This window comes from Meriones unguiculatus, chromosome 1 (genome assembly GCF_030254825.1).
Source record: "Meriones unguiculatus strain TT.TT164.6M chromosome 1, Bangor_MerUng_6.1, whole genome shotgun sequence".
NCBI classification, from domain to species: Eukaryota; Metazoa; Chordata; class Mammalia; order Rodentia; family Muridae; genus Meriones; species Meriones unguiculatus.
This window is the reverse complement of record NC_083349.1, coordinates 175101330-175126075: the sequence shown is the minus strand read 5'-3', so window position 1 is coordinate 175126075 and position 24746 is coordinate 175101330. Positions and strand designations below refer to the sequence as shown.

General features: G+C 37.8%; 2 protein-coding genes across 2 annotated transcripts; both read right to left on the bottom strand.

Annotated features, from left to right (window-relative positions):
* Nucleotides 1–5195: 5195 nt before the first annotated feature.
* On the bottom strand, nt 5196–9797 carry LOC110561340 (olfactory receptor 143-like). The gene is made up of 2 exons (XM_021657719.1): nt 8836–9797; nt 5196–5232 (listed from the first exon to the last, which is right to left on the bottom strand). Exons 1-2 carry the CDS (start codon nt 9789–9791, stop codon nt 5196–5198), a joined length of 993 nt encoding a protein of 330 aa, XP_021513394.1. The 5' UTR covers nt 9792–9797.
* Nucleotides 9798–17188: 7391 nt separating this feature from the next.
* Nucleotides 17189–18151, bottom strand: LOC110561354 (olfactory receptor 143-like). The gene has a single exon (XM_021657739.1). It carries the CDS (start codon nt 18149–18151, stop codon nt 17189–17191), a length of 963 nt encoding a protein of 320 aa, XP_021513414.1.
* Nucleotides 18152–24746: the final 6595 nt, after the last annotated feature.

Genomic DNA, 24746 nt, shown 5'->3' with positions numbered 1-24746 from the left:
GGATTTACTTTCATGGGTCTACAAAGACATGGAAGAGAAAATACTAATTAATATGGGTGTGGGTTTCATTAATGACAAATATTTTAATGCCCCAAATGTATTCTTATTATATATAAACTCTTTATGCACACGGTACTTCAGTATTCTTTTTAAATAAATATCTCCTTCCTGCTAAGGTATCACTGTAATTAATGTGTAACCTGGACCTATTATGCTTGTCTTGCTATCAAACTGAAGAGGAAGCAAGAATACTACAGACAAGCAGTGGAGTGTGAGCTCCATACTACTGATTGCTGTTGTTGTTCAATGTAATAACTACTCTCTTTTTTTTTACCCAAAAAAGGAATTGGAGACATGAGTAGGGAATGAATGAACTCACCTTTTCTTGTTTCTCAACAGTCCTTTATATAGGTCTCACCTCCACTGCCTACGAGGTGGATTCAAATATGACAAGAGGTAGCCAAAAGTCATCACAAAATCCAGTGTAGCAAAAGTATGATTGCACAGGTCTCACAATCCGAACATCACAGGAGTCACTCAGAGATGTGAATAACACTTCTAACTAGTAATTTCCCCCCAAACAGTAAAGGAAATTCACAAACGTCACTCCAGAGCCACCATTTACATAAAGGATGGCCTGCTTATAGTCCTTTTGGACCTGATTATAAATCCATGTACAGGTTCCCCCAAGGAACACTCCATGGTGATCAAATATGAAGGGGGAAAAAACAATTTATGTTTAAATCCCACTTTTCTCCAGGGACTGTCTAGTCCACTGGGTATAGATTTAAAAAGATGTAAATACAATTAATATCATTAAAATTTTCGCTAAGTGAATGTCTATGAAGTAAATTAGTTTTAGTAAAAATATGTATGCAATTGAAATAAATTTATTTGTTATGCTCATTTTAAATATTTTAATATGTATTAATTATACAAAGCAAGAGTTGCATCTAATAAATTTTGAATGTATTCATATTCATGTCACGCTACTCTTTCTATTTCCTGTCTCTCCACTCCTTTTTCTCTTTTACAACCCTAATACTACCAATTCGCACTTATGCCCTTTAATATTTCTCTATAGATTCCGCATACAAAAGAAAATATATAACACTTGTCTTTGTATGATTAGCTTATTTTGCTTAACATGATGGTTCTCAGATCCATCTATTTTCCCCTAAATAAAATAATTGCAGTGCATTTTATAAGTGGAGTAATAAACCTACAATGTCTATGATGTCACATGATCATTATACATACATCATTTGATGGGCACTTTAGTGTTGAGTTACACATATATCAGGGATGAAAACAGGTTATTTATTCTTAGTCACTGATACTTTAAAATACATAAAATTGGAATGACCCTTTACTTCATGATAGTTTAATTATCTTGCATTGTTCAGACAAAGCTTTATCCATAATAGAATAAAATTAAATCAGTAAAATGACTTGATATTTATCTTAGGAACATCCATTTCAAAAAAACATAACTTCACAATTTCCATAAATACATGGATATAAGTATATGCATATATATATATATAAGCAAATATGAGTATATATAAGTATATATAACCGTATCTACTATATCCATGTATTTTGATATATTTTAAGTAAGAATTGATATACTCTATATTTTAATGTAAAAATTTTTAACTTAAAATTATCTGAATAACATTGCTAGATTTAGTGTTCAGAGGTTGTTAGCAACATATTCCAGAGGATTCTTTGTTAATTTTAGTATACACATGAACAGAAATTGAAATTTCCCTCAAAATTGTATGTTAAGGTTCACCATTAAATTTCTATTTACTATAATTGCTTCTTCCACTCAACAAGCATTCATTAATAACTTCCTATACACAAGTCAGTGTGGGCGTGAAAAGAAAGTGAAATAAGTTAACTGAGTGGTGAAGAGTTCACTTATAGCCCTTATTGTGTTAGTTGTAATAAGTGAGCCAACTACAGGTAGTGGAAGCATCAGTGTCCCGTAGCAGGAGAATACAGGAAGGAATCAACATCTGTCGATGCTCATTTGACCAAGTAGTTCTCTCACTGGTCCACATAAATGTCTGAAAGGCTTCAGCCTTCAATACAGGGCAAAATTTAAGGAGATTAAAAGAATGCGATGCCCTAAACACACACACACATACACACAGGGGCTTACAACTAGTGAATGAGATAGTCTTTGCATTACACTAAAAAAGTTCTAAAAGAAAGGGAATGTTTTTGAGGACTGGGTAAGCTATGCCCACATGTGTGTGGGATGTCATGAAAACATCCTGGAAGAATTCAATAGAAGGGGAGAAAGCAACCATTTGGTTAAGACATCCAGGGTGGCTGGGCAGTGGTGTCCCGACTCCTTGGGCATATAGGAGATGAGAAAATCAAAACAAGTCCTTAAAATTATTAAATAAGGATTCACATAAAGTTTTTAAAGTGATACACAAACTCCTCTCATCCAGCTTCTGCCCACGGTGACATTACAAGTGTAAAACAATAACAACAGTAAGAAACTGACACTGGTACAATAATGTTAACTAGACCACAGATACTGTTCAGCTTTCAGGTACTCCCTCCCTCTCCCAACACTCTCTCTCCCTCTCTGTGTGTGTGCATGTGTTTGTGTGTGTATGTGTGTGTTTGTGTGTGTGTATTTTCAAGGGTCTCTGCATAGATATGTAAAACTCAATCCTACTTATGTATTGTAATAACGCTCACCACTATAAAGATACAAAATTATTCTACCAATATAAAACAGCAGCCAGATATAATCTATATATCCTCACCACTAACATCATCATCTTATTCTCTGACAACAGTGATCTCATCATCATCTCTATGGATGACTAACTTGAGGATGATTGATGAACTCCTACTACATGTGACCTCTGGAGCTGCTCACAGAGTATTGTAGTTGTTTTTTGTTGTTGTTTTGTTTTGCTTTTCACTAAGCATAATGCCTTTCAGATCTCTCTAAGCTGTGGCATCTGGCAACAACTTATTGATTTAATGACAGAAAAAGATTCATATTACACATATTTGTGTTTTATAAATCATACCATATTTGTCTTTCTGGGTCTGGGTTACTTTGATCATGATAAATTTTTCACGTTCTATCCACTCTCTTGCAAATTTCATGATGCCATTTTTAAGCAGCTGATACCTTATGAATGTATGTACCACATTTTAAAAAATCTATTCTTATGTTAAGGGATAATTGTTTCCAATTTCTGACTACTTTTGATAGAGCAGCAACGAACATGGTTGAGCGAGTATCCTTGCGGTAGAATGGAGCATACTTTGAGTATATGCTCGAAACTGGTATGGCTGGACCTTGAGGAAGACTGATTCCTAACTTTGTGAGAAAGCATCATACTGAATTCTGTAGTGGATGTATAAGTTTGTACTCCTACCAGCAGCAGAATAGGGTTTCCTTTGCTCCACGTCCTTACCAGCATGAGCTGCCATTTCTATTATAGTTCTTGCCATTCTGACAGATATAAGATGGAATTTCAAAGCAGTTGTGACTTGCATTTCCCTAATGACTAAACACATTCATATTTTCTTTGTTTCTCAGCCATTTGAGTTTACTCTATTGAGAACTCTTTATTTAAATCTGTGCCCCATTTTAAATTTGTATTATTTTATTTTTTAATATCCAGTTTCTAGGGATCTTTATATATTTTGGATGTTAGTCCTCTGTTGAGTTGGAAAAATATTTTTCCATTCTGTAAGCTGCTGCTTTACCTCAGTGATGTCGCTCTTTGCCTTACAGAAGCTTTTCAGTTTCACCAGGTCCCATTTATTAATTCTTGATCAGAGTGCTCATGAAAATGGTGTTCATTTCACACATTCAGGAACTTTTCTCCTGTACCAGTACTGGGTCTGGGATATAATCTCATTGATTTGTTGACCCATGGAAATCCACAAACGACCCTGCCACAAAACTTTACATCTATAATGCTATTCTCTCAGGAAAATATTCTAAGGCATGGGGGGTACAAAGCTGTGGAAGTAACCAACCACTGTCTGATTTGACTTAAGGCCCACTCCCTGACATGGAATCTATTGCCTATACTGCTTCATGACCAAGAACCAGAGTCTACATAGCCCAGAGACCTAGGGAAAAACCAAATATTTTTAAAAAGTAACAAAAATAGAAAAATGGCTTCTAATGATATTCTTCTATACTCACAGATCAGTGCCTTATTCAGCCATCATTACAGAAGTTTTCTGCGTTGCAGATGGAAACAAATAGAAATTACACAGAGAAAGAAAGAAACCTTGGAACCATCAACTCTAAAAGGAATGTCTCCATCAAATCCCTCCCATCAAGCTCAGGGAACCCATCAGAAGAGGAAGCAGAAAGAGTGTAAGAGCCAAAGGGAATGGAGGATAATAGGAGATCAAAGCCCTCCAAATCAGCTGGCCAAAGCTTAAATGAACATGTAGAGGTTGAAGCAGCACAGAATCTGTACAGGTCTGCACAAGATCCTCTGCATATGTATTATGGCTTTAAGTTTAGTGTGTTTTTGGAGGACTCCTGAGTGAGTGAACGAGTGAGTCTCTGAGTCTTGTAACTTCTTTGGGGCTCTTTTTCTTTTGGTTTGCCTTGTTCAACTCTGATGTGGTGTTTTTTTGTTTTATCTTATTATATTTTATTTTGTTATGTTTTGTTGTTATCTCTTACAAGTCTCTTCTTTTCTAATGAAAGACATAAAGAGATTGAATCTGGATGGGAAGAGAGAAGGAAAGGAACTGGGAGGGGTTGAGGGAGGAGAGACTGTAATAAGTATATACTATATGAGAAAAGAGTCATTTTTAATAAAAGTAAAAAGAATGAGAAAGGAATAAAAAACAACTGAGCTCACAGATGTTCTATATTTATTATGTTATTTAAAATCATAATTATAAGTTATAACCACATCAGGCAGGAACAGAAAGGACTGGAGGTCAAACCTGAGAATCTATATAATTTCCAAGTGTGTACCTTGATTTGCCCATAATTGAAGTACTCAAAAGGTAAAGAAAAGATGTCTTTGGAGAAAGCTGGCTATCTCGACCAACTTTATTGGTGAGCTTTGAAATCAACTGAAAGACTACAACTCAATAAATAAGTAGATTATGATGGAAAAGGACCCTGATATCAATTTCAGGCATCTATGTGTACACACATGTACACTCAAACCTCATGTGTCCACAGACTCATATGAACACCATACACACACGCAGATGAGATAGACAGACAGACAGATAGATAGATAAATGAATAACTAAATAAGCCTGTTTACTTCACAGAACTGAACCACACATTGTTCTGCTATTGACTAAAAAAGAACAATACTTTGTAGTTTGAACTTATAATTTAATATTTACTTTTTATTAAGTGCATTTAGGTTTGGGTTTTACACAGCTGATCATTAAGAAATCTTGCATGTCTAGTAAAATGTGTACATTTAAGTAGATTTCAAACTGTTTTTCATAAATCTAATTCATCATATGAAGTAAGGAATAAAGCAAAAATTACAAAAATATAGAGTATTCTTGAGAAGTTAACTTTAAGCATGTTTGGTAATCACATAAATGTTGCAATACATAAAAATTCTTACCTCTAGTGCAATTTTATTCAGATTTATGTAAAGATTTAACTAGTGTAAGGATTTCTCATTCTATATTTCCAAACATGTGTTTTAGAACTATTCAAATATCATGTTATACATAAATAAAAGAATCACAGTTTAAAGGTTAATCTCACTCCAGCTGCACATACCTACTGTTTTCTATATTATTTACACAGAACTGAAACAGTCTGTCCTGGTAGAAAAGGTAAGGCTGTGTCTAATCAAGAACCTCACAATATTCACAACCTGTTGTCTCAAGAATATGTTATCAGTAACGGTCCCTGAAGATGACAAGGCTTTATGTAGAGATGACTGCTTGTCAGCCATGATGCTTTAGCGAGCCATTGTCTGTGATGGCCAGGCCCTATTAGCAGAGTATACCTGAGTCTCCTACATTCCTGACAGTAACCCCTCAAATGGACTCCTGTGAGCAACCCCAACAAACTCATTGTTTTTCCAGCTTGACTTGTGTTCACCTGTTTCTTTGGCCTGTTGTTGGTACCCTAAGTAGAATAACTGAAAGTTTATCCTGGTGTCCCCGGCAAAAGCCATCTATGTACATGATGGACCATGAGTTATGAGCGATTCAAGTCCTGTATATACACACGAAAGAAAATGGGATACAGTACAATTAACTTTTTTTGTGTTTGCCTGGCTCAGTCATATTTCTCTACAAATAAATATGTGACATTAGCTAGGCTCTGTAAATATATATTTAGCTAAGAGAACATGACTGATTGGGAAAGCTTCCTCAATCCATCTCCTCAGTCTCACCATCCTAGAAAAATGATCACTAATTTTAAAGGAATATGAAAATATTTCTCTGTCTCCTATGCCTGTGCCACTTAAATACGTGCACTTAACTGCGCACACTATAGGATCATGAGCTTTTTAAACTCAATCTTAAATCTCTGCATTACTCCTATAACATGCATCGTGGCTGGCTCTATTTTCCAACGCAATCCAAACTTCTGAAATCATTATGAAACAACTCCATAGGGGTCTGCCTGTTTTTTTTCCCTACAATTATCTGTCCTTTCTTTTCTTCTTCCAATGTACAATAGGGATTATTATAGCCTCTGATTCATAAGCTCTGTGGCCTTAAAAAAGAAAAGGGGAGGAGGACCTCCCTTTTCAGTGGACTGGGAGAGGGACACGGGTGGGGAAGAGGGAGGGTGGGATTGGGAGGGGAGGAGGGAGAGAGGTACAGGGGGGATACAAAGTTAATAAACTGTAATTAATAAAAATAAAAAATAAAATATATAAAATGTTAAGAGAAAAAAAGTCACGTAATTATTTCTTTAGCCAGATAATGGATACATATATAAATAACAATATAGATATGCATATTGCTTTTGGCCCTGAGACTAGACTCAAACAAAAGCATATATGTACTTTATCCCTAGACCTTAAGCGTATCTGTGGTTTGGTTTTTAGTGGAAGTAAATAGATTGTTTTCATAGAATTTCATTTTTTTTCATATATAAATATCAGAGGAAATAAATGACCCTGTGTTGTATGGCCAGGAATGTGAGTATGTCATGTTAAAAAAAATCATAGCTGAATCCTTATATCAGAGAAAGACAGTGACGTTTTCAGCTCTATTTAAAACCAGATATCAGACTATTTGTGTTGTCATAATTGTGGTGGTGGAATAGGCTGATAATATCCTTGGAGACTTGTAGGAATCAAATATTATTTAAATAAAGTACAATGTTTCATTATAGATTACATTATAGATGTAGGAGTAAAAGTATAGAATTACAAAAAAAAACTTTTGGGAGGGAATGAGAGAGGGGACTATGGCTGAGATACAAAGTAAATAACCTGTGGTTAATATAAAAAATTAAAATTATTAAAAAAAATAAAATAAAACCTTTAGGGGAAGCCAAATAATTTAAAATTTGACAACTATGCCATATCTGCATTTTGTCATCTTTTATCTCATCTAATTGAGTTAATAAAACTCCCATTGCCATTGTCACAGTAAATTCTACCAGAGTGGACGCAGGACTAGCCGCAGGATTATCATCATGGATTGCTGCAGCCATGAATCATCTGAAGGAATGGGCGGGCATGGGAGCATTAGCAGGCCTTCTGGTGTTGGTCTCCTTGGTTTGCCTGTGGTATATATGCAAGATTAGAGTCTCACAACAGTGTGATGCAGCCATGATCATTCAGGCCTTTACAGCCATTGAAGCAGGACATTCTCCCCAAGCATGGTTGGATACCATAAAAAGCTAAAATGTTACGCTCAGGATGCGAGGCTAAGCACTGCACTCAGGGTCAGCTGCTTTGGACCCAGAGAAGAGCATGTCTGGTTGCATGCGGGTTGATGCCCCAGGTCCCGCCTCTGAGAAAAAGGTATCAGACGGGTCTGATGCTCTTTGGGTGGATGACACCCAAACGAACATCGGTACAAAGTCCCAATTTATTTCTAATATCAGAGATCAGACCTCTACTCTTGCCTGATGCGTCTAAAACAAAAAGGGGGAACTGTAGAGAGCTGCGGAATGCTATGCCTTAAAGATGGAGCTGGTTTCCGCCTTCCACCTTCCCGATGGTGAGTGCTCTCTGTCATGAACAATTCCACATTTGGCTAAGGCTGAGGATCTGGCTTGCTTCCATGTATGTGGACCTATCTGCATTGCCCAGGTGGCACACCTGGGTTGGCTACCCAGAGGCTATTTAAGCTGTGGGCTGGCTTTCCCCAGGGTCCAAGGATTGTTCAAGGTTCCTGAATAAACTGCATTGAAAAAAATAAAATAAAATAAAACTCCCATTGTCTCATGAAGCAAAACAAGCAAAAAAGAAAAATAAAAATTGTCTTAGAAGTACAAGAAAGAAAGAAAAAGAACATAAAAAGAAAAAGAACACAATCTATAAATTTCCTTGCACAGAAGAGGAACACAACAAAAAGCCATAGGTATTGTTATCTTTAGGAACAGAAAGACAAAAGAACAGGGTCTCGATCTGATACTGGCAATAACCAATGTCTTGGAGCCATATGAAACTGAAAACAACTTTGATGGAAAAAATTAGATACCAAAGGTACATTTCATAGTAGCGGGAGGAAAGCTATTATGGTAGAAGTCCCTCTCCAGCCTCTAGAAAGAGGAGAAGAAAACAGAATAGAAGAAATGGAATGAGAAAGACAAAGAAGAGGGGAGACAGAAATGCAGTGGAGCAGGGCTAAAAAGCCCTACTGTTGCCCCAGCTTGTGACTCTCTTCATGGTTCTCTTCACAGCAAGTTTGACATCCTTGTTCCTGAGGCTGTAAATGAGAGGATTCAGCATGGGCACCACAAGAGTGTAAAACACTGAGAAGAATTTTCCCTGGCCCACAGTCTCAGCAGATGATGGCTTGACATAAGCAAGCAGCCCAAATCCGTAGAAGAGACTAACAGTTATGATGTGAGACCCACAAGTGCCCAAGGCTTTGGACCAGCCTTTACCTGATGACATATGAATGATATTGAACAGGATCATGGCATATGAGACTAAGATAATGAGGCTAGATAAAATGATAATTGTTCCCACCACAGCAGAGCTCACAAGCTCATTGACATAAGTACTACTGCAGGAAAGCTGAAGGAGAGGGAAGATGTCACACATGTAGTGGTTGATGATGTTAGAATTACAAAAACTGAGCCTGGTCATAAACCCTGTGTGGACCATGGCACCCGCAAAACCCATCAAGTAAGAACCAAACATCAGCAGAAAGCAGATCTTAGGCGACATGGCAGTTGTGTACTGGAGGGGCTGACAGATGGCCACATAGCGATCGTAGGCCATGGCTGTCAGCACATAGCATTCAGAGTTGACAAAAAAGCAGAAGAAAAACAACTGACTCATGCATCCTGTATAGGAGATGGTTTTCCGCTCTGAAACAAAACTCATCAGCATTTTGGGGTTACAAACAAATGAATAACAGAAATCAATGCAGGACAGATTGAAGATGAAAAAGTACATGGGAGTGTGAAGATGTGAATTTAGGCAAATGAGATTCATTAAGCTCAAGTTTCCCACCACAGTCGCTGTGTAGTTTAGTAAGAAGAGGACAAACAGGGGCAACTGGAGCCCTTGTTTAACTGTTAATCCCATAAGAATGAACTCAGTCACTGAAGAGTTTCTTTCTGTAACCATTTGCTTCGTGAACTGCATCTGTAATAAGAGGAGAAGAAAACGACACCAACAACTAACCCATCTTCGATTCCAGAGTGAGAACTGGAGTTACCGCTTACGATGTTTGGGGCTTAGTGAACACACAGCATACAAATAGCACAACTGCTAGTGTTTGTTCTCCAGAAAGCCCCACTTCCTCTTTCCTCACACCCATTTTATCTCCACACATCCAGAGGAAAAAAAAAATGCAGATAAAACTCCGATGTCTCTGAACATTATTTCCCTTGGTTTTCCTAAGCTTTCCTAGGAATTAGGGCAGAAAAGAGTAGCATGTAAATAACCCACCATGGTCTGAAGAGAAATTTTCCAGGCAAGGAATATTCACAGCTCACCTTTGTTTTCTGGAGCCTTCCCTGTTATCAGAACTCTGATGTCTTCCTCCTCATTGTTCTGAGAGGGTGGCAGTTAATAACAATGAAGGTTATAGTCGTTAGTATAGATATGAGTGTGTCACTCTAGGAATAGCATAACGGGAAGTAAAGTGATCTGTACTTGAGAACTTCACTAGGAATTTATTTTCCCATTTAGGAAAGAAAATCATTATCTTCTATGAATCTCCAAAACATCCCATTTGTTAAACGAGAATGTGTATCCTAAGACCAAGGTTTCTGAGAAAATGAATTAGCAGTCCAGGAAATTATTCTCTTTGTTATGGGACTTCTTCCCACACTGGATGAACCCTCGAGGATAGATGTCACTGAGCTTGTGTTTGCATCCAGTGTCATAGCTAGAGCTGGATGTTTAGAGATCATGTAATTTCCCAGCAGGAGTACCTGAGCCTCAGGGCAGAGATGTGACTGGTCCCCTTTCTTATTCTCATTATACTTCTCACAACTCTGAAAGACAAATGTCCAAGGATGTGCCCAACTGCCATTTGTGATTTTTTTATGATCACAGTAATAAATATTAGACAGATAAGTAACCTTGTACAAAAATTTAATACAAGGAGGATTGCAAGTAAGCATAAATTTAAATCCATATTTTTTGACTTTGTAACTACAAAGCTCCAGACTTCTCTGACCCTTGTTTATGTATAGTTGTAAAATACACTCATAAAAAATTATTTGGTTTTATATCAGTGTAGAAGTCTTCTCCACCATATGCAAATCCATGGTTCAATTTTAGCACTGCACAAAGAAAACTAGGGTAATATTCTCAAATTTAAAAAAAAAAAAAGCTATATCACTGTGTAATTCAATGAAATTATTCAAAGACGTATTAGAACTCTACTGGTGGAGAAACAGTCTCAGAAAAGACCCCTGTGCCCAGATATATTTGGTCCTTGTGAAGCAACTATCCTTTCCACGTCATACTAACTCCCCTTCTTTCATATGATTCCCTGCACGATGCCGAAGGTTTGGTTATAAGTCTTAGGACCATGTATGGATATAACCTAGAACCTCTGCTCGAATGTAGTCTGTGGTAGCTCAGTAACCAATTAGTTTCCCATAGTAAGGGGAACAGGGACTATTTCTGACATGAACTCATTGGCAGGCTCTTTGACCTCCCCACCCCACAAGGGAGGAGCAGTCCTGCTAGGCCACAGAGGAGGACTTTGCAGCCAGCCCTGAAGATACCTTATAAAACATGGTCAGATGAAAGGGGAGGAGGTCCTCCCCAATCTGTGGACTTGGAAAGGGGCAGGGAGGAAATGAGGGAGGGAGGGAGGGAGGGTTTGGGAGAGAATGAGAGAGTGGAATACAGTTGGGATACAGAGTTAATAAAATGTAACTAATAATAAAAAATTTTAAAAAAAAGAATTTTACTGGATGTATAAAGGGGAGCTGATAAGTGTTAGCTACCCTTTACTCCACAGTCTTATTCAGATATGTTGTTTCTCAGCTTTGGCACTGTTGGCATTTGAAGTATGTACCTTGTGGTACCATACTATGGAGTGGAGCAGAAAGAGTGTGTCCTTGGACACACCTCCAACATGTTAAGCTCTCCTCCCATCATCATGTACTCCAGTTGTCACCAAAAGAATTTCTGTAACTATTTTAAGGCATTTTGTGCGTACTAGTGTGGCTGAGAAAATTAGGTGCCAAAGTATGGTGCCATTAGAGTGAGAAGTTGGAGATTAAGAGCTGCTAAGAGATGATACATAAAAATCAAATTCTAAGAAAAATTATCAAACTGTTCTCACTTGGACGAACTTAAAATTCCATTTTAAAACAGTAAAAAAAATTCAAAGGGTTAACCTTTTGTATAGAGATAATTTTCATAGTTCTAGGGAAATATATAGATATATATATCAGGAACCAATTGATTTCCCATAGTGAGGGGAACAGGGACTATTTCTGACATGAAGTCAATGGCAGGCTCTTTGACCTCCCCACCCCACAAGGGAGGAGCAGTCCTGCTAGGCTACAGAGGAGGACTTTGCAGCCAACCCTGAAGATACCTGATAAAACAGGGTCAGATGAAAGGGGAGGAGGTCCTCCCCAATCAGTAGTCTTGGAAAGGGGCAGGGAGGACAAATATATATGTTTGACATATATATATATATATGTATGTAGATATATGTGTATATATATATATTATGTCAAATAATCTACTTATCATGGGTTACTTTTGCTGCTTACAATTTCTACTTAATATTAACTCAAGCCTAAGAAATGATAGTTTATATTTGATATGTGTTATTATGACATATTATTTGAGTATCTGACTTGTTTCATGTGAATATTACATGTACTGTTTACTTGAATACTGGAATCAAACCTCTGAACCTCACCCTTGTGTAGCAAGTGCTCTTCCTCAGTGAACTATGTCCGCAGCCCTGATTTACTTATTAATTTTAATTTCTGTAAATTTTTGAGTGTATTGTATAAATTTCTTACATTATTTATTTATTTATTCATTTTTACATCCTGGTCTTAGCCCCCTTGCTTTTCTCCTTCAAGTCCAACCCTCGCACTTCCCTCCTCCTCCCCTATTCCTGAGAACTTCCCTCCCCCCCACCCCAGCTCATCAAGTTGAGGGAGGACTGAGTCCATCCACTTCACCTGTGGCCTGGTATGGCAGTCTTGTCAAGGGGATGTGATCAAAATCCAGGCAGCAGAGTCCTTGTCAGAGACAACCCTTGCTCCCTTTGCTAGTATATCCACATTGAAGCCTGAGCTGCCCACCCACTACATATATGTAGGGCATCTAGGTCCATTCCACCCATAGTCCCTGGTTGGTGCTGCAGATGCCACAGGCGCCTCTGTACCCCGGTTAGTTGACTCTGTTGGTCTTCTTGTGGAACTCTTGTCACCTCTATGTCCTTTTATCCTCCCCCCCACACATACACACCTTTTCACTAGACTCCCAGATTTAGTTATTCTGCAGGAGGGGCTGAAAAATCTACTTGGACCTATTTAGGAGTCATTGTTAAGAATGCACGCCTGGGTTGGCTACCCAGAGGCTATTTAAGCTGTGGGCTGGCTTTCCCCAGGGTCCGAGGATTGTTCAAGGTTTCTGAATAAACTGCATTGAAAAAAAAAAAAAAAAAAAGAAAGTCAAGCTCAGAAACATTGCCATCCCTACACAGAGAGTGGGCACCACACAGCAGGACTAGAATCTGAAGACCTAGGTTTGAACTTTTTATCTTCAAGATTGTGATGGTTAAATTTTCATTGTTAGCTTGACTGAATTGAGACATGATTAAAAGATTAGTACATTGAAAAAAAAAAAAAGAATTATAAAATCGTCCGAGTAATGATTCTAAAAGAATCTTCCTGGCAAATAAAAGCAATCACATAAGAGCATAGGCAATGAATAACATATAGATTTTTATGCTATGTAATTTTTTGTGTGTATATGTAATATATGTCTACACACATATATGAAGGATACAGGAAAAACAAGCATGGAAAGGCAATCAGGAGCAAGAATCAATCTAGAGATGAGCTACCTAGGGACTTTGCCTACTAGGCCACACCCATCACAGATATTGGAGCAGTGGGCACCTCCAGTTAGCTTTCTTGCTTGCCTCAAGTCCATTCCTGCATGATTGGCTCTTGATAAAATACAACAATATTTTAGAAATTATGTCATAGAAAATGTTACAGATATATCTTAAGATCTTATAAATACAAGCAATAGTGGAGACATCTAACAGGACTTTAAAGAAAATGCTCATAGGAAAAGAGGGGACTCGGTATTTCAAAGGAATAGATTAAATAATAAATTATTGAGTTTAAATTTTTAATGTCAATGAGAAAGATAATACAGCTGCTGGAAAACACTGGGTTTTAGAAAGGACTGCTAAATTAAATCAAACTATGGATCTCTTAACTTCAAAATGGAAATCAGGAAATGTGTTGTGTTTGGGAAAGGAAACAAAAAACCTGTCACTCTCTCCAAATTAAATAAAAAATCAGATTTGACTAGGGGAGATTGCCTGAAGATCTTGGCTACAGACAGGTTAAAAGAAATCAAGAGCAACAAAATGGATAACATGTATGGCTGATCCCTCTACTTGGGAACAGCCCTGAGGCTGGCTGAGACGTGAGAAAATGTTTCTACATAGCCAATAAATCCTGTTGGCCACAGAGTCTTCAGGATTTATCATGCCATCCTTTCCTATGGCATAGACGAAAACTATGTATTACAGTCCGGTGCTACAGTCCAGACTGGCTTATGAAGAAATGCCTTTCACCTACTCAAACAAAAAACAGAAAAATCTTTTTTAGCTTAATTGTGCACACTGCACGTTCCATATATGTGGTTATACAAAAATGTACATCACCTGTGAAAGTTTATATGTTCACAGAACAAAAGGACCCGACACCAAGGAAGTTGGAGTGACCCTGACAAGATTCATTATGAAGGATGCTGAAATGCTGAGATGTGTTTGTTCCAGCATCCTGCTTGATCCAGTCATAGATTGCCTTTGTAGCTGTTTTCTAAAGAATCTGCATCTAAAACAATTTAAAATATCTAGGTAGATCACCAGCATCATAGAATGTTCCAACCAGGACTTCAATTAAGCCCTGCACTTTCACAGCTCACAGAGACTAGACACAGAGCACAATATTTCAAGGACAGTTTTTGAAAATAAAAATGATAGAAATAACACTTACACATTAAAAGAAAAGTTTTTAATTGCCCCTTATTTAAGATATAAATACACATATATGAACATAACTTCAATATCTTGACATATACATATTAATGTAAGTGAACAAACCTAAAATTATGAACAAACATATATTTGATCAATGAAATATTATTTCAGCTGTGGCTTGTTTTGGGCATTATATCTTTTGTTGTAAAAGAGAATTCTGTCATGTAATAAGATGAATAGTAACTGTTGACACTGTTTAATCCTCTGTTCAGAGGCCAGACACTTTTTAAAACAACCATATACATAATCCAGATATCAAAACTAATGATAACTACATTTACATTCGTGATAAATTGTCAGTTCACAACAGCAATGTCAACTGGGTTTGAAGAAAATCATGGGCAAAAGGTAATGTAATCCAGCTTTAAATATCTGAAAAAATTGGACATTATTCCCCAAATATGTAGTATCACTAAAGGCACATATCTAAAAAACCAGAATAAAAAAATATCTTCACAATACTCAGAACAATTCTCAAGGTATTGATGACTTTACAGTCTTAAAAGTTTTAACATCTAATTTCTTTTTTTAATGTAAGCACAAGTAATTAATACCCTTAAACATGAGATGGGTCTACAGAATTCTTTCAGAAAAGCAAAACAGAGATAGATTTATTTAGAAAACAATCAACTCCCTGAGAGTCCTTGGATGGATAATATATATCAGAAAAATAATAACTGGTGCTGTAATTTAAGGTTAAAACAAAACAAAACAAAACAATATATCAGTTCCTGCTCATTTCCTCCAACTCTGGTGTCTGAAGAGCATGTTGTCTTCAGCAATAGTGTTTTGCCTTCAAATTCTGAAGGCCAACTAAAGGCCACGGGAATAGTGCAGAAAACTGGGGGAAAATCTCTTTGAATCTCTTGAACAGTAATTCAGAGGAAGGGCTCACATGCCTGACACTGAACTGAGGACTAGCTCTCAGAGTATCAGAAGGTGTGATATATGCTGACAAGGGGGAAACAGTCAATAGTCCTATGCAGCTGCAAAATCTGTGAATGACAACAATGACCACCATTTCAAGATATCCCTAAGAGCCCAATGATGGCACTTTTGTCTTGGGAACAATCAATGGCTGTCTAAGTGTTTTAAGGCCTGCATAATAGGCAGGAATTGATACCTGATACTGTAAACCTAGCCAACCACCCATCCATGGCTAGTCAAGTCATGGAACCTAGAGGATAACTTACTACTGTCACTTTCCCAAACCAGTAAACTTTCTCACTCCATTCAGAATATATATTCTTATACTTACTGATATGTGTAGATCTCAACATCATTAAACACACGTCTTTCCCAAGTAGATCAGAACCATTACAGAAATCCACAGCTGATCAAAATGCAGAGAACAAATCGTCATGGGTTACCCGTCCCCAGTGACTACATACGTGCTATAACACCTACACTTTAGGGTCAGAGGACATCAAGAATGAAGCCTGAAAAGACTGTAAGAGCCTGAAGACCAGATGTCTGCTGTGAGATAGTATCTTCTTTATATGACAGGACATTGTACCCATGAAATTTCAAAACATGCCTGCCTAAACCAGACCTGAACAACAGTAACAACAGCAACATTTGCTATGCCAATGCAGATAGAGGAAATCTCGCAAGGTCTCACACCTAGATTAAGAGTTATTGGCAATTAACAGCTACCAAGTATAGAAGAACTCTGTCTTCTCCTGAGGTGAGCCCTCTGATAGGCTATCTGATCCCAAATAAAGTAAATAAATATAAGTAATACTAAAAAACTAAGTAGGCTTTATTTGCACATATATGTATATATATATTAATATGTGCATATATTAAATTAGAGATCATGAATTTGAGACATGTGGTGGAACACAAGAGTTGGAGGGAGGAAAGTGGGATACAAATGATGTATATATAGTACCAATATAAAATTTTCTAAATAAGTAAATAATAGAAAAAATATGAAAAGATATCCCAGGGTCCCTACTGAATCAAGGTACAGGAGTAAGTTGGAGCCACATTCACACATAAGACAATTCTCCAGGCATGAATAAGTCCGCACAATTGTAACTCCATTCTATGCAGAGAGATGAAAAAAAAATGTGACTACAGTTCATGGAGAAAGAGGTAAAGACATTAGAGTAGAAATATTCCATTCCCTGTCTATACATATTATAAAAAGAAAAATGCAGAGAAGGAATGTGCATCATAGAAGGAAGCTGATAGGGAAGAGAAGTGAAGAGAAAGAGCCAAATAGGAGACGTGGATGATGTCGACAACCTTGCCAGTTCACTTAGACTGTGATTTTCTTCAGTGTCCTCTTCAAAGCAAGTTTAACATCCTTGTTCCTGAGGCTGTAAATGAGAGGGTTCAGCAAAGGCAGCAAAAAAGTGTAAACTACTGAAAAGAATTTCCTCTGAACCACAGACTGTTCAGATGATGGTTTGATATGAGCAAGCAGACCAAAACCATAGAACAGGGCAACAGTTGTTATGTGAGAACTACATGTGCTCATGGCTTTGGACCAACTCTTAGATGATGACAAATGAATAACATTAACAAGAATCAAAATATATGAAGATACAATAATGAGGCTAGATAGCACAACAACTACAGCCACAGAAACAGAACTCACAAGCTCATTGACATGGCTGCTACCACAGGAGAGCTCAAGGAGGGGAAAAGTATCACACATATAGTGGTTGATAACTTTTGCATCACAAAACCTGAGCCTAATTATACATCCTGTGTGGACAATAGCAGAAGAGAGCCCCATCAAATGTACAGCAAGCATTAGAAGACAGCAAGCCTTAGGAGACATGACAAGTGTGTACAGCAGGGGCTGACAGATGGCCACATACCGATCATAGGCCATGGCTGTCAGCACGTAGCACTCAGAATTAACAAAAAGGCAGAAAAAAAACAACTGGGTCATACATCCTGTGAAGGAGATGGTGTTGGTTTCTGAGACAAAGCCCATCAGCATTTTGGGGGTAAATACAAATGAATAGCAGAAGTCAACGAAGGACAAGTTGAAGATAAAAAAGTACATTGGTGTATGAAGATGTGAATTCAGACAGATGAGACACATGAGGCTCCAGTTTCCCACCACAGTGGCTATATAGTTGAGCAAGAACAGGACAAACAAGGGCAACTGGAGCACAGGCTGGTCTGTCAGTCCCACAAGAATGAACTCAGACACTGAAGAAGAATTTTCCTTGGCCATTTGCTTCATGTGTGACATCTGTAAAAACATTAATCAGAACGAGGTGATTTTAACAAAGGAGCCTGAACTTTTTTTGTTTATTCTTTTTTTGATATTTTATTAATTACACTTTATTCACTTTGTATCCCCCCTGTGGTTCCCTCCCTCCTCCCATCCAATCCCTCTCTTCTTCCCCCCTCTGCATGCATGCCCCTCCCCAAGTCCACTGATAGGGGGCATCTTAACCCCAGAGAAAGGGTTGACATGTACTGGTTCCGATCTCAGGGTTGTCTAAAGAAACACAGCAAGGCATCCAAAGAACATGACTATCACGTTTTCTCTATGGCTCACCCACAGTGAGTGACTTTGCCCTAAGATAATGCTGAGAGGAATGGCGCTGAACATTTCCCCATTCTTTGCCCTCCACTAATGATTTGAGCTAAAAAAAAAAGCAATCCAGATCCTATGATTTATATTGCTTTGTATTTCAAGGGAAATTACCAAACATGGGTGATTCAGGGCTTACCTTTTTTCTGGATGCTTCAGTGCTGTTGAATCATCTGGGGTCTGATGATAAGTGAGTTAACACACATCAGAATATATCCAAAACAGGTACACTGGGTTCAGTGACACAATTTCTATTTGAGAATTTAGCTAGATTTTTCTCCTTACCTACTTGAAGGGAGAAAAAAACATGCATGAAATTGCAAAGATCACCTCATTCAAATTACATACTGTCTTTTGGACAAGCACAAAAAATTATTCTCACCTTTATGACTTCCTCCCATGTTGCAGGAACCCCATAATGGTAGAAATTATCTATTTACAAAAGATACCAGAAACCTAACATTGGATCTTTGGGGACTGGAAGGTCTACCCAATTTATAGTTTCCCTCCAGGAATACCTGGTTCCCAGGGCAGAAATATATGTGGTCCTTTGTGAATTTTTCCATTATGTAAGAACAAATCTAATAAAGAAAAGCCAAGGATATAATGATTTCCTAAAATCCTCTGGGAATTCATTAATAAATATACAATGCCTTAATTTTCAACAGAAATTTTGTGAAGAATAGATTTAAAAAAATAAAGAAAGCACTTTAAGTCCTTCTGAGCTTTAATCCATGTTGTGATATTTCTTACTATGAAGGTATAAGAAGTGATGTAATTTACGTGATCTTTATTTTGTATTTGTAACTCCATATTCTTCTGTGTATCTGAAATAAGGTTCATAAAAGATAGTTTGGACTTGAGTTTTTTATGCAAGATGATAAATATTGATAGTTTTTGTTTCTTCTACATGCTGACACCTTGTTAGACCAGCATCATTTGTTGAAAATGCAATCTTTTTTGGCTTATTTGTCAAAAATTTGGTGTTCATAGGTGTGTGGATTCACTACAATTAGATTCCATTGATCAAACTGTCTGGTTTTATTGCCAATACCATGCAGTTTTTATTAGTATTCTTCTGTAGTGCAGCTTGAAATCAGGGATGGTGATACCTTCAGAAGTTCTTTTATTGTATAGAATTGTTTTAGCTATCTTGAGTTTTTCATTTTTTATGTGAAGTTAAGGATTGCTCTTTCAAAGTTTGTAAAGAAATGTGTTGGAATTTTGATGGGAATTGCATTGAATCTGGAGACTGATTTTGGTAATATGGCCATGTTTACTATGTTAATCTTATTGATCCATGAGATGGGAGATCTTTCCATCACTAATATCTTCTTCAATTTCTTTCTTCAAAGACTGGAAGTTCTTGTCACACAGTTAACTTGCTTGGTTAGAGTTACACCAATATAGTTTATATTATTTGTGACTATTGTAAATGGTGTTGTTTCCCTAATTTTTTTTTCATCCCATTTGTTGCTTGTATAAAGGAAGGCTACTGATTTTTTGAGACAATTTTTTACCTACCCAGTTTGCTGAATGTGTTTATCAGCTTTGGGAGTATAGATCAAAGACATCAAAATAAAACCAGACACGCTAAATTCAATAGAAGAGAAATTGAGGAAAAGCCTTTAACTCATTATTACAAGAGACAACTTCTGAACAGAACACCAGCAACTCAGGCACTGAGATCAACAATCAATAAAGGGGACCTCATGAAACTGAAAAAATTCTGCAAGGCAAAAGACACTGTCAATAGGACAAAACAGTAGCCTACAGGATGGCAAAAGATATTTATCTATCTATCTACATACACATATATGTATACTGTCAGATATATATATATATATATATATATATATATATATATTCAAGAAATGCCAACAAACCAAATGATCCAGTTAAAAAATTAGGTACAGAGCTAAACAGAGAATTTTCGACAAAGGTATCTCTAATGGCCAAGACGTGTTTGAATAAATGTTCACTGCCCTTGGTTATTGGGGAAATGCAAATTAAAAGGAATTTGAGATACTATCTAACAGCCATCAGAAGAGCTAAAGTCAAAAACTCAAGTGACAGCACATGCTGGTGAGGATATGGAGCAAGGGGATCCCTCCTCCATTGCTGGTGGGAGTGCAAACTTGTACAACCACTGTGAAAATCAATCTGAAGATTTCTCAGAAAATTGGGAATAGATCTATGTTAAAAAAAAAAAAAAAACAACTATACCACTCTGGGCATACATCCAAAAGATGCTCCATCATACCACAAGGACATTTGCTCAACTATGTTCATGGCAGCTTTATTCATGGTAGCCAGAAACTAGAAACAACCTAGATGTCCCTCAATCTAAGAATGGATAACGAAATTGTGATGCATTTGGACAACATAATACTATTAAATTATTAAAAATAAACAATCATGGAATTTTCAGGCAAATGCATGGAACTCAAAAAGATCCTGAGTGAAGTAACCCTGACCCAGAAAGACATTCATGGTATGTACCTACTTGTAAGTGGTTATTAGCCATAAGGTACTGGATAACCATGCTATAATCCACAGACCCAAAGTAACCACAGAGGGCCCAAGAAGGGATGCTTGAATCTCACTCAAAAGAGGAAATAAAATAGTCATCTGAAGTAGATGGAAGGAAGGATATGAGTGGGAGATGAAGTGGGGAGGATAACAGGGGTGAGGCTCAGGTGAGGGGAGACTAGGGGTGGGAGAGGGAGGACTGGGAGAGAGAACAGAAACCTGTGATGGGGCATCTCTGAGACAGGGGAAGCTCCAGAGAGTCTGTGGTAGTGACCCTAGCTGAGACTCTTAGCAGGAGGGGATATGGAGGTTGAAGTCTAAGTCTGCACTTTGTATAGCCAGGTGGGACTTCCAGTGGAGGGAGGGAGACTCAAACCCACACATAAAACCTTCGCCCCAAAATGTGTCTCACCTACAATAAGCGTAGGGATGAAGTTGGAGCAGAAATTGAGAGAAAAGCAAGCCAATGACTGGCCCAATATGAGACCCACTCCATGGGAGAGAGTCAACTCCTGACACTATTAATGATGCTCAGCTGTGCTTGCAGACAGCAACCTGGCGTAACTGTCTTCTGAGAGGCTTCATCCAGTAGCTGATGGAAACAGATGCAGAGACCCACAGCCAAACAGTAGGCACCTCATTCAGGATGATCGTTTCCAGTTCCTACCATTTACCTGAAAATTTCATGATTTCCTTGTTTTTAATTGCTGAGTAGTATTGCATTGTGTAAATGTACCACACTTTCTGTATCCATTCCTCAGTTGAGGGGTATCTGGGTTGTTTCCAGCTTCTGGCTATTACAGATACAGCTGCTACATACATGGTTGAGTAAATATCCTTATTGTGTACTCGAGCCTCTTTTGGATATATGCCTAGAAGTGGTATAGCTGGATCTTGAGGAATCTCTATTCCTAGTTGTCTGAGAAAGCGCCAGATTGATTTCCAGAGTACTTGTACAAGTTTACATTCCCACCAGCAGTGGAGGAGGGTTCCCCTTCCTCCACAACCTCACCAGCATGTGTTGTCACTTGAGTTTCTGATCTTGGCCATTCTGATGGGTGTAAGGTGAAATCTCAGGATCATTTTGATTTGCATTTCCCTGATGACTAATGATATTGAACATTTCTTTAAGTGTTTCTCTGTTATTCGATATTCCTCTATTGAGAATTCTCTGTTTAGTTCTGGTTCCCATTTTTTAATGGATTGAATGATTTGTTGCTTTTTAACTTCTTTAGTTCTTTATATATACTGGATATTAGCCCCCTGTCAGATATAGGGTTGGTGAAGATTCTTTCCCAATCTGTGGGTAGTCGTTTAGTTCTGACAACAGTGTCCTTTGCTTTACAGAAGCTTTTCAGGTATATACTCACTCATATAGACATATAATATAGGATAAACCTACTAAAATCTGTACACCTAAAGAAACTAATCAAGAGGGAAAACTCTGGATAAAATGCTCAATCCCCATCCAGAAAGGCAAAGAAGGAGAAAACAGGGAACAAGTTAGAAGCCTGCTACAGAGGGCCTCTGAAAGGCTCTGCCCTGCAGACTATCAAAGCAGATGCTGATACTTATGGCTAAACTTTGAGGAGATTGCAGGGAATCTTATGAAAGAAGTGGGAGTTAGTAAAACCCAGGGGGTGGGGGCAGGAGCTCCACAAGGAGAGCAACAGATCCAAAAAATCTGGGCACATGGGTCGTCCCTGAGACTGATATTCCAACCAAGTAGCATGTGTGGAGATAACGCAGAACCCCTGCACAGATGTAGCCCATGACAGTTCAGTCTCCTAGTGGGTTCCATAGTAATGGGAACAGGGACTGCCTCTGACTTGAACTGATTGGCCTGCTCTTTGATCACCTCCCTCTCAAGGGGGAGCAGCCTTACCAGGTCAGAGAGGAAGACAATGCAGCCACTCCTGATGAGACCTAACAGACTAGGATCAGAAGGAAGGGAAAGAGGACCTCCCCTACCAGTGGACTTGGGGAGAGGCATGCTTGGAGAAGGAAGAAGAAGGGAGGGGTTGGGAGGGGAGGAGGGGGGAGGAGAGAGGGAACTACACGGGAGATACAACGTAAATAAAGTGTAATTAATAAAAAAATTAAAATAAAAAATGCCAAAAAAACAGGCAAAAAAACAAAAACAAAACAAAACAAAAACAATAGGCAGCTCAGGAGTTTTGTGAAATGGTGGGAGGAAGGACTGAGGAAGACAAGTAGCCTGGGCCCACAGGGGCTCACAGAGACTGAACCATCAACTGAGAGACCAAAAGATAAAGTAGCAGCGATCTAGAGTAGGTGCGGTATAAAAGTTAGTAATGCCCTGAGGGGAGAGCTAGCTCACTGCGTTCTTTCCCCACCCACTAGAGATACAGTTGCTAGGAAACTGGACCCTCCCCCTAGGGAGGGACACCTGGTCATGGTCAATGGTCTGGGAACCTTCCTATAGCCAATTGATTCAAAATGTAGCATCTTGACCAATAACAGGAATCGCCCCTGCCTTGGGCATGCTGGGAGGGACCAGAATCTATATATCACCCAACTAACACACTGGTATTCTATCTTACTCCATTCAGAATGTCTAAATAACAACTGGCTAGGATATTCAGAGAAAGTAACCCTCATACAAAACTAGTGGAAATGTAAAGGAGTTCAGACACTATAGAAATGAGCACAGAGGTTCCTCCAGAACTGCTCAAAATGAGCCTTCAAATGATCCTGTTTGTCGCTTTTGGACTTCAGTAGCTATAACTGCACACCCATGTTTACTCAAAAATTCTTTGTAGCTGAGTTACAGAACCATTCTCCCATTCCAAATTATCATAAAAAGTAAATGAAATTTGTAATTGTTCTAGATCTTCCTCAGTGTTAGAAAAGTCAGGGGGTCAAGATTTTACTTTCAAGTTTAGTCATCCCCATGGATGTAATATATTTGTTTTAATTTCAAATAAGGTTTCCTTTTTGCAAATGCTGATGTTCCATCCCCTATTTTCTTTGGTGACAATGGGTATTCAAATTTTTCCTGTGTCTTACTGTTTTATTTCTTTGTAATTGAGTGTGTTTAGTGTTATTTACTTATTGTACATAGCAGTTTCTCATGAGATATGTATTTTAAAAAATACTTTCTGTCATGGTGTGGTTTGCTTTATTTTTCTTTATTGACATAAAAACAGAAAAATATTATATAAAGATATAATCAGACAAAAATTAAGGTATTAATCTCTTCATATAGAAACTTTTGTTCCTTGAGATCTGGGAAATATTGGGGGGAAAAAAACTGTATTTCCATTTCTAGCCAAGATGACCAAACTTAACTCTTCATTTGTGTGCTTGATAACTCAATATCCTAATGAGTGATTTCAATTTAAACACATGGCAAATTTTATGTCAAAGTACCTAAACCATTATGCAAAACAGTAAGAAAGTTTAATTCATAACAAGGAAAAAAACTGATGAATTTGAAATGTATCTATATTTTAAGTGAACAGACAAAAGCACAAAGAACAATTATGTGTATGAAAATCATACCATTTAAGAAAGAACTCAAGCTCCAGATGTGAGATTCCACTATATGAGCTATTGGCCAGAGAGGACCAGAGCCCTCCCAAGTAATACAGAAAATCTTCATTGCTCTTGGTTGCCCACAAGAGGTAGATAGTAGACTTCAACTTACAATGTTAAATGCATGATACACTTTAGGCACATGGTACAGAAATCAAGTTGGAACTGA